The sequence below is a fragment of the Falco peregrinus genome, chromosome 6, assembly GCF_023634155.1.
Source record: "Falco peregrinus isolate bFalPer1 chromosome 6, bFalPer1.pri, whole genome shotgun sequence".
NCBI lineage: Eukaryota > Metazoa > Chordata > Aves > Falconiformes > Falconidae > Falco > Falco peregrinus.
Window position 1 is genome coordinate 90,727,069 of NC_073726.1, and position 16,743 is coordinate 90,743,811.

General features: G+C 36.2%; 1 protein-coding gene across 4 annotated transcripts in view; it reads left to right on the forward strand.

Moving 5' to 3' along the window:
* The window catches only part of STXBP5L (syntaxin binding protein 5L), a 203,106-nt gene that overhangs the window by 6,101 nt on the left and 180,262 nt on the right, over positions 1 to 16,743 (forward strand). For all 4 annotated transcript variants that reach the window (XM_027777826.2, XM_005231088.3, XM_027777827.2 and 1 more), the window contains exon 2: positions 11,678 to 11,775. In XM_027777826.2, coding sequence (XP_027633627.1) covers positions 11,678 to 11,775 — 98 coding nt within the window. The remainder of the gene's footprint in view (positions 1 to 11,677; positions 11,776 to 16,743) is intronic.

Consider the following 16,743-nt stretch of genomic DNA (forward strand, 5'->3'; position numbering starts at 1 on the left):
ATAATGGCACTGATAAAATTTCCTTTCTGCAGTTTTCTACCTGAATTGTACCTTGCACCTTCCTATTTTATACCAAATAGGCAAGTTTGGCAGACAACAGCTCTTTAATTGTTTACATTGGGTTTGTCTATAGGACAGACCAGACTGTACTATGCATGGAGTGAGGCAAAATGTCTATGGCAGAAGAAGGTAATTCAATTAATCCCTACAAAAGGGGAACAAATTCCTGTTGCATAGCTTATCTTAGTTTGCATATGTTCTAACTTTCCTGCTTTTTATGGTTGACCTTGCATTTTTAGCAATATAAAAATCATAGAATATCCTGAGTTGCAAGGGACCCATGAGGATCACAGAGTTCAACTCCTGACTCCACACATGGCAACCTAAAATTAAACTGTTTGCTGTAATTTTGTGTGCCATTTCAAGTGGGTTTTGAGGGGGAGTTGTTCTGTTTTTTAATCCAAGCATTCAGGAATTTCAATCACATGGTGTCCTTAGATAAGGAATTGAAATTCAGGATATACTTTTTCCTCACCAGAAAGAGAGAATGTCCCTCCTCACTGAAAGTGTATTTTAAGGATAGGCTAATATTCTCTCTGCTCAGGGGTCACTTTTTCACAAGCATTTGTTCAGAGATCAGACCATCGTAACAGAACTCCAGTCTCCCTTTCCTGAGCTGATGAGGGGACTGGGAAATCCCTGGATATCCTAGAAACGGTGAAAAAAAAGTAAAAGTAAAAGTGGAACATATTGAGGAATGCAGTGTCTTCAGATTTACATAGCACAGGCCTGACCCCTACAATCCGGTGTGGTGATGCCATCTCTCATCTTGTGAGAACTGTCCTGAGTTTATCCCTGGGAAACAGGGCTCTTCTCACAAAGTTAATTCCAGTCCCCAAGTTTTCTCTTGTTGTCTTTCCTTCATTTTGTGTTCCATCGTTTTTATCCTCTTAACTGTTATTCCCTGCTAGTGGGAACTGGGCACACTGTCACCTCACCTGTGGGTCACCAGCGAGTTAATGAGGAGTTTTCTAACTATTGAAGTGGGAAAAGTGATTTTGAACCTCTTCTGGGAGGATGGAGGGAATTCAGCCTGGTTAGCCCATATCTGAGGGAGTGTTCTGATCATAGAGCTGTTGTCTAAAACTGCTTATATAGGCAGCTTTTTTTTTTCTACTTGTTTTGGAAATAAAAAAGACTTAGACTTAATTTTCTAAAGAAATGACTAAAAAATTACTTAGAGGTTCATGAATAAAAGTATGAATTAGTGGGAGATTATTTTTTTCCAAGTAGAAATACATATACTGTGTAAAACATGCAGCTGTCCTCAGTGGATGTGGACTTCATAAATCCAAGACAGAACCAAATCTCACTTGGTTAATTTAGCTAAATCTCCATTCATATCTGACTCTTATTCTGAGACATCTGATACTCCCTGGTGTATGGTATATGCCCAGATGCCTTTCTGAGGTCTGTGTGAAAATACTGTGAGAAGTTGGTATTAGTACGTTCACTTCATAAACAGAGAAAAGGAAGTAGCAGAGAACTGAATTAATACACCCTAAGCTACATGAATGTACTGGTCTATTGGCTATTCTAAGAAAAAGTGTTTATAAAAGCAGCTTATAGGCATATATTAATTTGTTACAATGTATGTTGAAATCATTATAGGGGAAAGTTAGAAGATTATATGATGAGAAGTATAAATAATGTGGATCTGTGGAGAGGAGAGAAGGCAGTATTGTTAGGTACAGATGGCTGGTAAACACGCTTAAATGTAATAAGATGTTATCTTTGTGCAGTGCTGTGTCCATTCCTAACAGATCACCAGCAAAGACTATGAATAGTAAAAAATACTAGAGACAATCTGTCGCTGGTAGCTAGGGTCAAAGTCTGATGAGGTACGCTTTTTATGGTTCCTTTGAATTTATATACAGTACTGGGAAAAAAACCCCAACCTTAATATTTAAAGGCTTTGAGTTGATGAGTGCACATACTCAAAAGTAGCCTTACTGAACTCAGTATTATATGTGCAGATACAGATGTATATAGCAGCACATCTTTTTGCAAAATTTGGATCCAATCAATTAAAAATGATTGTTTAATTTAATTTAAAAATTTTCTATATAAGAATGCTGTGTGGTCATACACTCAAAAGTCAGGTCCCTTATTCGGCTAGTATTCAGTTATGACTGTATGCTTGGAAATCAGTCTTTATTGCATATTTTGATTTTCTTGAAGTCTCTGCTTATATTTTATTCCTGTCCTCCATCACATTTGAACTGTACACAATATATGGGAAGGATGGATGCAATCCTGTGTGTGTTCTTTGCAATGGTTCCTGTGAGAAAATCTCTGCATTATCCACTGGACATCACAAAACATCATGCTAAATAAATTATGAACGCCCATCTTGGCTTTGTTCATCCCATTCCGTCTATTGTATCCCTTAAAGGATGGATATGTGCTTTCAGTTACACCTGTCTGGCAGCAGTTGTGTTACATTCCATTGTAGCCGTGGATAAAAGTTAATTGTTGTGGGTCCAAAGAACCCTAGTTTATTCATCGGTTGTCCCTACATATATTTTCAAGTGTTCACTGAATGAGGCAAAGGCAGGACAACTGCCATGTGGTTATGTAAGCAGAGATGAGATTCTTAGGACCGTTGAATATAGTGTCTTCATTTGTGTCTGTGAGCTATGCCCTCAGTAGCATTATGGGGAGCGCAGTGCGGGTTGCAATGTCCAAGATCTGCTGGATTTCCCTGCTGTTAGGGCAAAAACCTGCCACAAAATATCTCTGTTTCATTTGGAATATATCTTCACCATATGTGTGGTGAGATGCTAGCCAATAGCTCTGGATTAAATTCTCAATTCAACATCAGAAAAAACTCCTTGAATTGCATACAGAAAGAAGATAGGAGAGGATTAATTACGCATTAGCAATATATAGTGAACAAGGTTGTAAATGCTAGTAATGAAATCTGGTAATAGCATTTGTATACAGGAATGCCAAATCATGTTGCAAAATAAAAAATTCCCCATAAAAACCTTAAAACCCATTAAAAAATGGGTTTTAACATGGTCTTTCTATAGCTTTTCCAAAAAAAACCCAAAACAAAACAAACCCCAAGCAAACAAAAACCCCCAAACCTTCAAGAACTTTATCATAGTAGCAACATTTTCTTCTATTATAGTAGAATGACATTTTCTTGCAAAATTTTTTTTTAATTTCCCAATGATTTTTTTTTTTTTTTAAACATTCTGAAGGCAGCAAACAAAACTTCTGCTTCAGAACAGTAACCAGTCAGCCGTAATAGAACAGGACATAATGAGCCTATAGGAGTAAAGTTCCAGAAAATCCAAAAATGGGAAGACATGCAAAATAAATTAGAGTTATTTCTATGTTGCTCTGGTGTGACTTTAATAAACACAGATGTGTTTTTTATTATTTCTCATTAAAGTTATGAAATTGTTATTCTCTGCATCCACAGTCGTAGTGAAGACAAAAGTATTTTCCTTTCAGCGCTATCAAATATGTTGAATGATTTTATAATTCATGTAAGTCTCCATAAAACAGATCTCCATCAGACAGATGATATTCTGAACCAAGCTATTTCAAATTCTAGACTAATATGCTTAAATGATGCAACAACAACAACAAAATCAATATGAGCTAATATTTGAATTACTTTGACTATAATGGTTCCCCATTTGGACAGAAGTCTTGCTTAAGTAGGTAGGCCAAACTGACCTTTGAAATCAGTGGTTTAGGATTTTTTTTACTATTATTTTACATTAAAGCTAAGGCCAAATATAGTTTTTTTTAAAGCCTGTGGCATTTTTCTATAGGTTGATGCCCTACTTCTTTCCAGTGTAAGTGACAAAATTGGGAAGTCTGTTAGGGTATATTTACTGAACAGTGGATGCAATTCCTTCATTGTGTTCTCAATCTTCTTCCTTTTTTGTATTTTTTTTTTAACTTGGTAGAGTTCTTTTGGAAAGAATGGGAAGGGAAGAAGTGAAAACATTTTACATACAATGTCTTCTCTTGAACATAGAATTTCTCCAAAAAGGGTAATACCTACCTTGGGATGATTATATTGATGTATTACCCTGTAACTTATTTTATTAACTTACTATGCTGTAACTCAGTGCTGTGGTAGATGTGGCAAGATGGTTTTGTTGTCAAGTAGTTGCTTGGCCACAGCAACACTGATTTAAGTACATCAAACAATTAAGATTAAAACCCAACCACTCTGCTTTGAGCAGGGCAGGGTTGGACTAGATAGTCTGCAGCGTTCCCTTCAGACCTCACCTGTGCTGTGAACTGGGAATAATGCAGTTCAAGGATCAATGTCATTTTATTTTTCTGTATTTTTCTGTCTGAATATATTAATTTTTTATTTTTGATACACTACAGTATATTTCAAAGAACAAGCATGAGGAGAATGCTTTTGAAATTCAGAAGGCCTTACTTTTCCCCTGTGGTTCACTTAACTTGGCTATTCGCATTATGATTCTTATTGATACAGATGGGACCATCCTTATTTGATGGTCCTTAACATCCAGCTTGCAGAACTGAAAATGACAGTGGATAACCACATCTCTGAAGTTTCTCTTTTTGTCATGAAAAGAGGAACTTCAGTGAAGACTCCAAGATTTCTTCATTTTAGTTTGGGGTTTTTTTTAAGACTAATTGTCTGGACGATGCCTTTGGATGTACTCTCTTTTTCAGGGCCAAGCAGTATTCGGGAAATTGAAAAATTATGTAATGTGTGGTAGAACTTGCCTGTTTAAAAAACAGTCATATGGTCTGCATACAGACTTCTCAAAAATAGTAGAGTGGAAAAAATACATATCAAAAAATACAGACTTGATACTAATTTTTGAAACCTTATGTTTTAATTTTTAAAAATATATTAAGCTGCATCCAAAGGAAAAAAAAAGATTTCATTATGTTCATATGCAGGCTGAGAGAGTTGGGGTTGTTCAGCTGAGGGAAGAGAAGGCTCTGGTGAGACGTTCCAGCAGCCTTTCAGTACTTAAAGGGGGCTTATAGGAAAGATGGGGACAGACTTTTTGATAGGGCTGGTAGCAACAGGACAAGGGGTAATGGTTTTAAACTAGAAGGTAGATTTAGATTAGATATTAGGAAGAAATTCTTTTCTGCAAGGGTGGTGAGGTGCTGGCACAGGTTGCCCAGAGCAGCTGTGGATGCCCCATCCCTGGCAGTGCTCAAGGCCAGGTTGGACGGGGCTTGGAGCAACCTGCTCTAGTGGAAGGTGTCCCTGCCCATGGCAGGGGGGTTGGAGCTGGAGGATCCTTAAGGTCCCTTCCAACCCAACCCATTCTATGATTCATAGTACAAAAATGTATAATAAACTAATCAGTTCATTTTGAATACTCTAGTATATCACTCTCATTTTAAAATATAATTACCAGTGTATAGTACTTGTGAAACTAAACTGTTAAAATTCAAATTCTGTTTGAAGTCTACTTTATGTCCAGGAGAGATATTTTCTCAAAACTCTACCATAGCTTCAGTGACCTTTTATAAGAAAAAGTTTTGTAATTTAAAAATTAAAAGACAAAACAAATTTGCCTATTGCTGAAAGTATTCTTCGGTGCCAAAAGTTATGTATGTAAATGTTATGAAACTTTATTACTAATCTGGCTGTTCCTTGTGCATATCTTTCCTTCTTGCCCCTGTATTCCCTATTTCAGTAACACTTCTCTTTTTCCCCTGTTGTATCCACATTATCCATGTTTTTTCTCTCCTATGTTTTTCTCCGCCAATACCGATTTCCATTTTCTCCCTCTTAGATGCACTGCTGCTGGTGAAGATAATAAGCTCATAAGAAATACCCTGCTGAGACAAACCAATGGACCATATCACCCAGCAGTCAGTCTCTGACAGTGGCAATAGAATATGTCATTTAGGGAGAGTAATAAGTTAGATCACTTTCTGCAGTCCATTCCCTTTCTAATCTCCCATCATCCACCATCACTGGATTGGAGATGACAGAGTGTCCAGTCCTTTTAGAATCCAGTTATCAATAATTTCCATGAGTTTTTCTAATGCCGTTTTGAACCTACTGATACTGTCAGCCTTCACAACCTCCTATGGTGGCAAGTTTCAGGAGTTCATTACCTGTTGGGTAAAGAAGTATTTTCTTCTGTTTTAAGCTGATCTTTCATTTGTTTTGAAAAGGCTCCGTGTTTTTGCTGAATAACAGTTCCACGTATAGCTTACCCACTCTCTGGATGATGTAAATCTCAGTCTATCCCCCCACAACCTTCTCCACTCCAAACTGAGGTTGCAGCGCTTTTAGTCTTTCCTGATAAAGCTTGTGTCCCTCACCCTGAGCATTAACTGCCTTCCCTTGATCAGTTCTGACTTGACTACTTCTTCAGATGTGGAGACTAGAGCTGCATACAGTACTCAAGTAATGGGCTCACAGAGATTTTATAAAGCAGCAAAATTATGCCTTCTGTGTTATTCTTTATACTCTGCCTGATAACGTCCAACATTACTTGGTTTTTTGGGTTGCTGCTGCACATTAAACCAAAGACTTCAGAGGAATGCCAACCATGCCCACAAAATCACTTTCTGCATCATAAATGCTAATTCCAAATTCAGCATTGTGTAAGCCTAGTTAAGATGGTTCATTTTTTCCCCTCTAGATGCCTTAGCCTATCCACATGGAAGCTCATTTATCACCTTCTTGCCCACTTACTCAGACTAATGAGGTCTTTCGGGAGTTGGTCACCATAGGTACTGAATTTCACTGTCCAAAGGAGCTTACTAGCACCTATGAACTTGGAGATTTCAGTGATCGCTACCTTTTATACATCATTAAAGATTATGAATAAGATTGGTCCAAGCAGTCATCCGTGGAGTACTCTACTTTTGAGTTTTCTTCATGGTAGAAATCTGTTAAGCCTGATCCTTTGTTTTATGTTATCTGACCAGCTTTCAGTCCATAAAAAACCCCTTTTCTTCACTCCCATGAAAACTTTGCTTCTTTAGTGACATTGCTGTGGACTGTTATTGGAAGGCTCATGGAAAACATACATATATTGATATCCCCTTTATTTCCATGCATGCTGACAGTTTCATAGGATTAGAGGAAACTTGTCAGATGGGATTTCCCATTGTAGAAACTCTGCTGGCTTCTGCAGTGATCTTCACCCGAGTGCTTAGTTCATCTTTATTTTACCATCTTGCTAGGGACAGCAATCAGCCTTCCTAGTCTATAGTTCCAGAGTGCCTTTTGTAGATGGTTTTTCCCACGTGACTGTTTCTAGCTTTACACAGAGTAAAAGAACTATATATGGGTATCTTTAAGAAAAAAAAAAAAGATAGTTTTTAGACTATCCTGTGGACATGCTCAGAAGCCCTAGTTCCTAATGTAGGTTGAGAGCTAAATGGAATCCATGGCTTGAGTTTGAAATTTTGGAAAGTTTTAGAAAAGTTGGGAATTTGTCAAAATATATTCCTTTGAAAAATGGAAATTTAACTAATAAAAAAATTTATCTGTTCTGCATCATTTTCTTAGGTTGGAAGCCTACTGATATCTTGTGCTCTTTCCATCTTACATGAGCAGAAAGTAGTCTTACTAATCAAAGATTCCAGGCAGGGAAGCCTAAAAATGAGGGATGTCATGGTCTTATAGGGATATAATGCATCTTTATAAGCACCCATTTTCACCACTACCTTGGTGAAAGCTGTAATCATTGATATTTCTTGATTTCCTACATAGCTGAGTAAAAGGCTTTATAGGTTTCAGTCAATACTTCATCCTCTGTTCCATAAACGAATCAATTACTTGCTTCAGTGAGACTTTTGCATGTGGCACGTTGGTTGCAATTTGGAAGTAGTTTCTACATCCTGAGTCACAGGCTTAGGCTACGTAGTTTGATTTTAACAAATAGACACCACCTCAAAAATTATTTACCTACATGAATTAGTTCTGCTGTCAGATGTTACATAAAACAGGGTATCTAAAATATTAGTAGAAAAGTTACAAATTTTAAGTTTATGCAAATTACCAGGAACAGTTTTGACTTTAAACCCTATCAGTTAATTGATGCAGTTTGAAGTTTAGTCCTCTATTTTCTGGACTTATTTAGAGGATATAAAAATCACTTTTAAAAAATGGTGTCTTTGCAGTCTTAATACGAACTACCATAGAACAAAAGTTAAGAAAAACTCTTAGACTGGAAATTTTCATTATACAACATATGAACAATTATACTGGATATTGCATATTATTACTAGTGCAATGTTCTGGGTTTTTTTTCAGCTAATGAAATATATCACTGTATCTTAGACAAAAAGAGATTGTTGTTATGTTCTGTAAAGCATATTAAAGTGTTCATTGGTAGAATCCTAGTGAGCCCAAATAATCAACTTCCTATATTCATTTAGGTAAATTGGTTGTGTAAAGATTTCTTTAATGATATATGTGCAATTCACCATAAGAATACTTGCTTAAAAAATTTAAAAGAAATTTTAAAAGAGAATAACAAACCTCAACAAGGATTTATGCTGCAATTGTAGCTGTATTTGTAAATTTCTCGTTTCAAATAAATTATTTCACATATTGCACATAAAGTGTATGTCCTAGGGAGCACAGACTGCCTCTAGAGACAGCATGCTAAAAAAAGGAGACATAAAAGAAAGCTGGATAATGTGGAGAAAAGCAGTCCTGGCTCCATCTGCTGTCTGCTTTTTCTCTCCTTTTCTTTTTTTTTGGCACCTTTTTTAGCACATTCAGAGTAGGTAGGTCCTATATCTCTTCAAACACAGGCAATGTTTTAGGATACTTTTTTCTACTTTTGCCTGCTATTGAGATTAGTTTAATTTTGGAAAAAAGATCTTTCTTTTATGTTTTCTGCTCACCATTGATAGTTTTGGTCTATGTTGTTCTTACTAGACACAACTCAGATTAAGTAAGAACATACTCTTTTTTTGTCACCCTAGAATCAAGGTAATTTTGTGACCTTCCCCTCTTCTTCATCTGTATTAGTAAATGCTGTAAGGAAGCCCAGGCACAGTTCTAGAATCATTGCTCATTCTTAAAAGTATGCTCACACTAGCATTTTCAACGTGTAATTGAAAAATCTACTTCAAGTGCTAGCTTTTTATGTCAATTTTTCTCACAGTCCTTGGAAATAGGAGGGTGGTTGGACCAAGCCTGAGAAGAGTCTGGAGGTCTGAAGTGTTAGAGCTTGTCCCTGTTCTTCTGTTGAATAGGCTTGATCTTCAGAATCACTTCTGAGGCTCTCTAATTTGTGCCAAAATCTCAATTATAAAGGTATCTTTTTCTGTCTTAACTGCATACAGTGTAGCTTGGCTCGCCTTCCAAACTGTTCTTGTCTTTTATTTAGAGTCCTAATAAATATAAATATTTTGCTTGAAAATTTTTATTTACTTGAATGTTCAATAGACTTCAATTTTTATTTTATTTTTATTTATTCTACAAATGGCAGAATTTTGCATACAGAAGAACTTCCCAATTGGAATTAGTGTAAACATTCAAATTTGGAAAACTGCTGCAAAGTAGAAGTAATACCTTTGAGTTAATCCTACAGTTCAAGAATTATTACTGAACTATGATTCTGAAAAGGTGTGTATTACTGTGCTTCTAAAACATAGTTCTGTCTCAATAACAGGACCCAATTAAAATGTCCAAATGAAAAGTCTGACTGTAGATTGTGGAAATACTGAAAATACAAAGGAGATGCTAAATACAAAGGCAAGAATGCAAATAAGTTTTTAAAAATACTGATATTTGCATTCTTAGATCTAAAAAATAGTACTGAAAGCTCGTCATAGCTAAATATCAGGAAAACTTACTGTGACTAAATTGCTAGAAATTAAAATTTTATTACAAAGAAGATTTCTAAAAAATACTAATGAAGAAAGATCATTTGTGAAATACATGTTTTCTCAGATAAGGAGGAACATGTAGTCACAAGAATAAAGTAATTTCAAATATAATAGAAAATTAGTAATGCAGTCAGGCCAAACATTCAACACACTAGAAAATACTACAATTCATAATTCCTGATGTTTTTGTGACATGAGTTAGACCCATTTTTATAGTATGTTAAGTCTAGTTCCAGCTTAGATGTCAGAATACCAAAAAAAATACATTTGAGTAGTCCTACCACTTAAGAAGATCAGAAGGTTAAAAAAAAACCCACAAAGCAAACCAAAGTGGAAACAGAGTTGGGGAGATCTTTGATAAATGTCTACATTAACATAAAAAGTGGGTTACTTTCTACAGCTTACTGAAGTAGCATGTGTTCCTGAGGTTTTTGCTGTCTAGAAACTAATAACTGGGTATTTCTTTAGATGACATTCCTTATCAGCAATAATTAAGATATAAGTAAGATTTCTTTTAAGGGAGTGGTTATTTGCTGAAAAAAATCTATGTTCGGTTGTTCCCAAACTACTTGTATCAGTTCAAGTGTTTCCAGCTGTAATGGAAGAGTTGGAGTAATACGGCTGTATAGATCATCAGCTGCCTTTTACTCAACAGGTCTGCAATTAAGGAATCATGTTCCCTAGGTACCGCTGAGTGCTCTAGCAGACAGCTCATGAGCAAGATAATTTCAAGGAACGAGAAAATGTCTTAAAAACTAAATTTCGTTCAGTTCAAAGTACTTCCTCTCCAATCCCAACCATACTCTAAAAAAAAGAGTGAATCTTAGAGTTAAATATTGTATTAAATATTATTACTAATTATAATAATGGTAATAATATAATAATAACTCATTTATTTAAATGAAATTATTTGTTACCCAATTTTCTGTAAGCAGTCACACACGCAAAATGAATGACGGTTCATTTTTGTGTGTTTTTGTATAGTCTAGTTGTTTTCAATATTTTTCTTATATTAGTGTTCTCCCTCATCAAATTCTTCCTCATAAGAATCAGACAGGTCATATTGGTCATAACCGTCAGGTTAAGGTAACAAAGTATTATTTGAAGCAGTCTTCAAACTCAGGGATGTGTTATGTCATGCTCAGTTCATTTTTTCCCCAAGGTATCTCCACAAAAATTAGAATTAAAAGCATAGTATTATAAATAAAGATTAAGAAAGGGTGAGTGGTTCAGTTGCTCATTTTGAGAACGTCTTCTCTGGCACCTTTGTTTTTCAAATTGATATTAAGGATTTTTACCACGTAGACTCAATTCAGCTTATTGGTTTATTGGATCTTTTCCCCTGGACGTGTTCCATTTCTTTCCGCTGAAGCTGTTCTGTTGAGGCTGAGGTTATTTGTGACAGTGTTTTAAAAGCATATTATGTGTCTTTTTTTTTCAATTTACAGTTCAGCTGTCTTACATATTGAGATTATCTTTCAGTATACCATATAAGCAATATATACCGGCAGTATATGGCATATATTATGGCAATCTACTTTGTTGCAACAAAACCATTTAAAGTATTACAGAGTAAAGAGCACATCTAGAAATTGACGAGTGAAATTCACCTTCATGTTCAAAATACTCTTATCTTTTAAAATACATTTCTTGAAATGTATTGCAAATACTACAACATATAGCAAAATACAGATTCTCTTCCTGTACACGTAACATAAAGACATACATGCTGCTACCTGTGGTTACAGTTCAGTCACTTTGCTCATTTGTTCTGTTTCAGACGGTTCGCCATGGTTTTCCTTATCTACCCACTGCCTTAGCTTTTGACCCAGTTCAGAAAATTCTGGCGATTGGAACAAGAACAGGAGCCATACGAATGTATCCTTTCTCATTCAGAGTTTACACTATTCTGTGTATTTGTAATACATTGGTATGAATCATCTTCTGCAAGCACTCAGGTAAGGCTTCATGTTGTTATATTCTACTTTATTTTGCTTTGCTAGATGGACTAGGAAAGGGTGTGCTGTTGAGGAATTACCATTAGGTCCTTCAGATGTCCAGAGAAAATTATTTGACTGAGTTTTTGGCATATGGTTTTGGCATACATTGGTTAATATAAAGCTGTATTAATTGTTGTTTGCCAGCATGAGAAGTAGACGCTTTTCAGTATGCAAAGGTAGACTACAAAGTGGTAATGAGCAAGTTGTGCATGTTGTGCTAGCAGTAAATAAATTCATTACTGCAATGCAGTTAGCCAAATGTAGACATCTTCACACTAGATACCGATATATGAGTTATTGTTTAGACTCTTCCAAGTGAATGGTGGGAAATAAGTGATTTTAGGGTAGAATTCATCTCCTCCTAGAGGAGAATGTAAACACTCTGAAAGTGTCTGTTTCTCTTCATTAATTATAAATGTATATCAGTGCCAGCTCTTTTTTTATACAGTAGGAATTTCAAGTTAGAAGTCTACGTGGAATAAATTCAATATGAATGTAATAAAAAATTTGAAAACTTTGATTTAAAAACAAATGTCTGAGAATATTTAAATGTTACATAATTCAAAATGTTTCTCTGCGTAATTTTCTTAGTTTGTCATAATTCCAGTGTATTCCATTTCAGTGAAAATACCTATAAAGTAAGGAAAAAAAGAAGAAAGAATATTACAGGAGGGTTTAAAAGTTATGTGATATGAAAGGAATAAACCAGTATTTTTTACAACCTTTTTGTAGGCAAATAAATTCTGGGTTTCAAGTAGGGGACAGTGCTGTATAAAATACCAGCCTAATCTTTTCTGGTTCTTTTACTACCATTGTTCCCAAGGTAACTACAAACCTAATGAACCCAAAGGCAGGTTACAAAGAAAAGAAAAGTCTCCTCCTGGAGAATCACTCTGTGCTTCATGTAGCATGACTAAAATTTTGTTTCCTCCATTTTGGGGCACTCTTGTTCTGAATAGTCACATTTGCATAAGCCTCATTTTCTATCTGATCCGGTACTTCTCACAAGACTCAACTAAACCTCTAGTTATGCAACAAGCTTTGCTTTGGTAGTTCTGCTCTTAATATCTACCTGTATGAAGCAGATTGAATAAATTCTATTCAGTTCTGAAGAGGAAAATCCTCTTGAATTTGTGCACTTCTGGAAAAGTGCAAGTCTAGTAGTCATGCTTTTTTCTTTTGGGAGGTAGGCAAGGTTAGAGGGCCAAATCCTTGTCTTTGGAAACTTCATTGGTTTCTTCTGTGAGTGGGGCTATTGGGAATTCCATGGGTAATGTAGGTGTAAGAAGACGACCTTGCAGAAGGCTGACTGCTGAGCCCACCTCTTCTTTCCATCTCAGCAACCTGGCTTTTGTAGGAGCAGTGCTGTTTCTGGCTAGGTATCCTATACCTTTATAAATCCCTCCTTTGAGAAAAATGCAGGTACAGAGCCTGAATTAATACAGGTTCATGTAGAATTAAGTTAAACCTGCATCTCCTCTGCACAGGAATGGAACAAGCAGTGGACAATTAGCTGTATTCCTAACCTTCTGTAAAACTCTCTATAATCTTCTATGGAAATTAATTCCAAAGGGTGAGAGGAAGAAGGGAGAAGAATGTTTTTCAAAGCACCCTTCCCTTTGCTATCTCTTCTCCAGTTTTGCTAGCAAACCCCTACATCATTCCCAGAAAATTTTCTACCAGTTCTAGTATCTGAATCAAATAAGAACACAAGATTACCAGGGAATTTGCTTATTTATTTTTTTTTAAGAGATGTCGTTTCATAACATAAGTGCTTCTCAGCTTAGGCACACAGCACCTGGTTTGCTTAATTGAGAACTGAGTTAATGGAAGCTGTGCTTTGAAGACAGAGGGTGCCATAAAAAGAATTACTTATTTATCAATTTTAACTAAGGCTTCTCCAGTTGGCTGTCAAAAGTTCACAGAACATATTATGTAAAAAGCCTAGTTGTGGACTAATAACTTTGCATTTGTACACAAGGCTGAGCAGTTATCAATGAAACAAGGCCTGGGACCATGCACAGAACACTACTCATTTAATCCAGTCTTGGGGCAACCATTTGTAATTGTTGAAATCGGGCAATAATATTCAAGTCAAGATGTAACGGGTTGAGTATTACATCTGAAAATACAATTCATAATGGAATTTTTAAAGCAAACTGAGAAAGTATTGATTTTAATGGCTCTGAGTCTTCCAAGTATTCTGTAAAAATACTTGTTAACAGAGCCACACAGTTTCATTCTGCCGTGAATCTGTTGGGTAACAGAAATAATTCATTCCACGCATACGTTGTGTTTGGCTGGTGCTTCTAAACAGTACTGTGGATGGAGTGAAAGGACACACTATTGGGCTACCATCAGAGAAATGCACCCAAGTAGTTAGCTGTTTGTTTATTGGAAGCACCAAAAGGGCCTGGTTTGGATCAGACTCTGTTGCACTGGCCAACACAAAGGCATAGCAAGACAGGATTTATGTTTAGTATTTATGTGATGATGTAGAACAAGTTTTCCTGTGACTAGTATGTCATATAATGGTACTGTTGCTTCCCTGTTTTTCTAGAAGATTCACAAAGTATTGGTATTTCTATTGGTCACAAGTTAACATGTCTCAAAGGACAGGCTGTTTCAAAGAAAATGAAATGTGTACCTCTGTGTTGTGAATTAATGTTTAACATCACACCTTCAGGTGATCATTTCAAATGATCCAGTAGCAGTACTGAAATTCACTATGCTAAATTGGCCTGGAATAGAGTATATTATTCATAAGTCACCATTAGAATACAGAGATAAATGAAAATTCATTTTGGTATGACAGTCAATTTGTCTCCTAGATTTCTTTTCAAGCTGCTTTAGATGCAACTGCTATAGCTTCTATAGCAATGGGAATTGCTGTTGCTATGCTCTACTGATCCTAGCAGTCTCTGTGGGATTCTTAAGGAACTTCAAACAGCCATGTAGGTTTTACCTGCACTGATGACTGCTGGGTACCAGATCCTCACAGGGGCAGCTATGCTCCGGCCCACAGAATGCGCTGCAAATCACCGACGAAAGAGTATCTTCCTATTACCAACACAAGCTAACAAAACCTGCAAATAAAGGGCAAAAAACCCGCTCTTGAAACAATTGCTATGCCATCTGGTTGTTCTTTTCTTTTGCCCTAAACACAGCAAATTTTATTTCCCTTCTGAGGACTTTTTTCCTATTTGAAGCCTGTTCTCTCCTCCCATACCTTTGATCGTTGCTCAGATCATTGCTTGATACCACTCTACCTGGACTATCCTTGCTTCAGGCAAACACATTCAGATGAAGAGGAGCTATGAAACTGAATTCCTTTTCTTATCATCTCCATATCCTTCTCTAGTCCCAGTCTGGAGAATCTTCTGACATTGCACACGATAAAGTGTGCAGTCTCTGGTTACTATCAGAGAAGGTTCTGTATCATCGTACAGGGGGGTGAGAAATTAAGATACTTGGTCAGACTTAAGTCTCTTCCTCATTTTAGAGGAAAAGAAGTCATCTAGGGGTTTGTCACATTCTCAGTCTGAATAGACAGATTAAAATTAGTGTGGTTAGCACTGATTATTCCAGTATCTGATCTGAAGAAGTGGCATCTTTCTCTCAGATTTCCAGACGCATATTTCTATGTTGTCATTTGTTCATCACACAAATGCTTGTTAAAATTCATTATAGCTACTCCTTTGGACTTCTTCTATCACATCAAATATTTACTTAGCCAGTACAGTCACCTACTTCAAACATACAGAATAAAACATCTAAATATTTTTGTACTGAGCTGCTGATTATTTGGTGGTCAGCTGCAGTAAGAAATTCTGGAAGAGACTCTTCTATAGCTATTACCATTTTTGCTTACTAAGAAATGGGAGAAAGTTTGTCTTAAATCTAGTGCAAAGAAAACAACTTACGGGGTCCTGAATGGCCTCCACACCAATGAAAGCTTATCCATTATCAAACAGGTTTAAATTAGTAATATGTCTTTGGACATATTTAGTGTTGTCTGTTGTTGTCATTAATACATATTCTTTAGACTTACGGGCTTCATGTTGTCATGGATGCAGGTTATGGGGCATGCAAATCTTCATTTTCACTGTTTCCCGCTTGAGTAAAAAAGCAAACCATCCACAACGCATGCAAGGCTTTTCTAATAGACATAACAGTGTGCTGTATTCCAATCTTACCCGACAATATAGTAGCCTTTTTATACCTAAGCTTAGCTGCATGGTCCTGACACTTCCTTTGCTCTGGCTCTGATGCTCATCACATATTTCTGTAAGCAATCCAATTCATTAGCCTGGTAAAATACTACGTCTTTGCTGTGTTACTTTTTTTGCTGGATGAATGAACTGAATTATCTGGTGCTTACCTCTGGTGCTAGTCAGGAAGATGCATAAGGACACTGGTAGGAGTGCATAGTTGGGACTGAACAGAGGGAGACAGACGAAAAATAGAAATTTTGACAGTAGAGAGCAGGTTATTAGATTGACTTGTCTTACTATGTGAAAATGAATCCCAGAAATCCAGCTATGGCAGAATGCAGTTGTCTACGAAATTTGCTACAAAATGTAGAAATAACCTTTCAATTTTGAGTGGTATGGAAGATAGCCTATCTTTGCTTATATTTTTAAAAATCTTCTTCATGTAAAGCCATTTGCAAATCACAACAATTCTACAGGCTCTGCTCAAGAGAGTTTCTGCTTTAGGATTATATTTGGAATAAGTTTTCTGGCCGGTTTTATGTGTTTCTTCCAATACTTTGATAGCAAGGGTGATTTTTAAATGTCAAATACAGTACAGCAATACTTACTTTACTAGGTACTTTTTGTGAAAA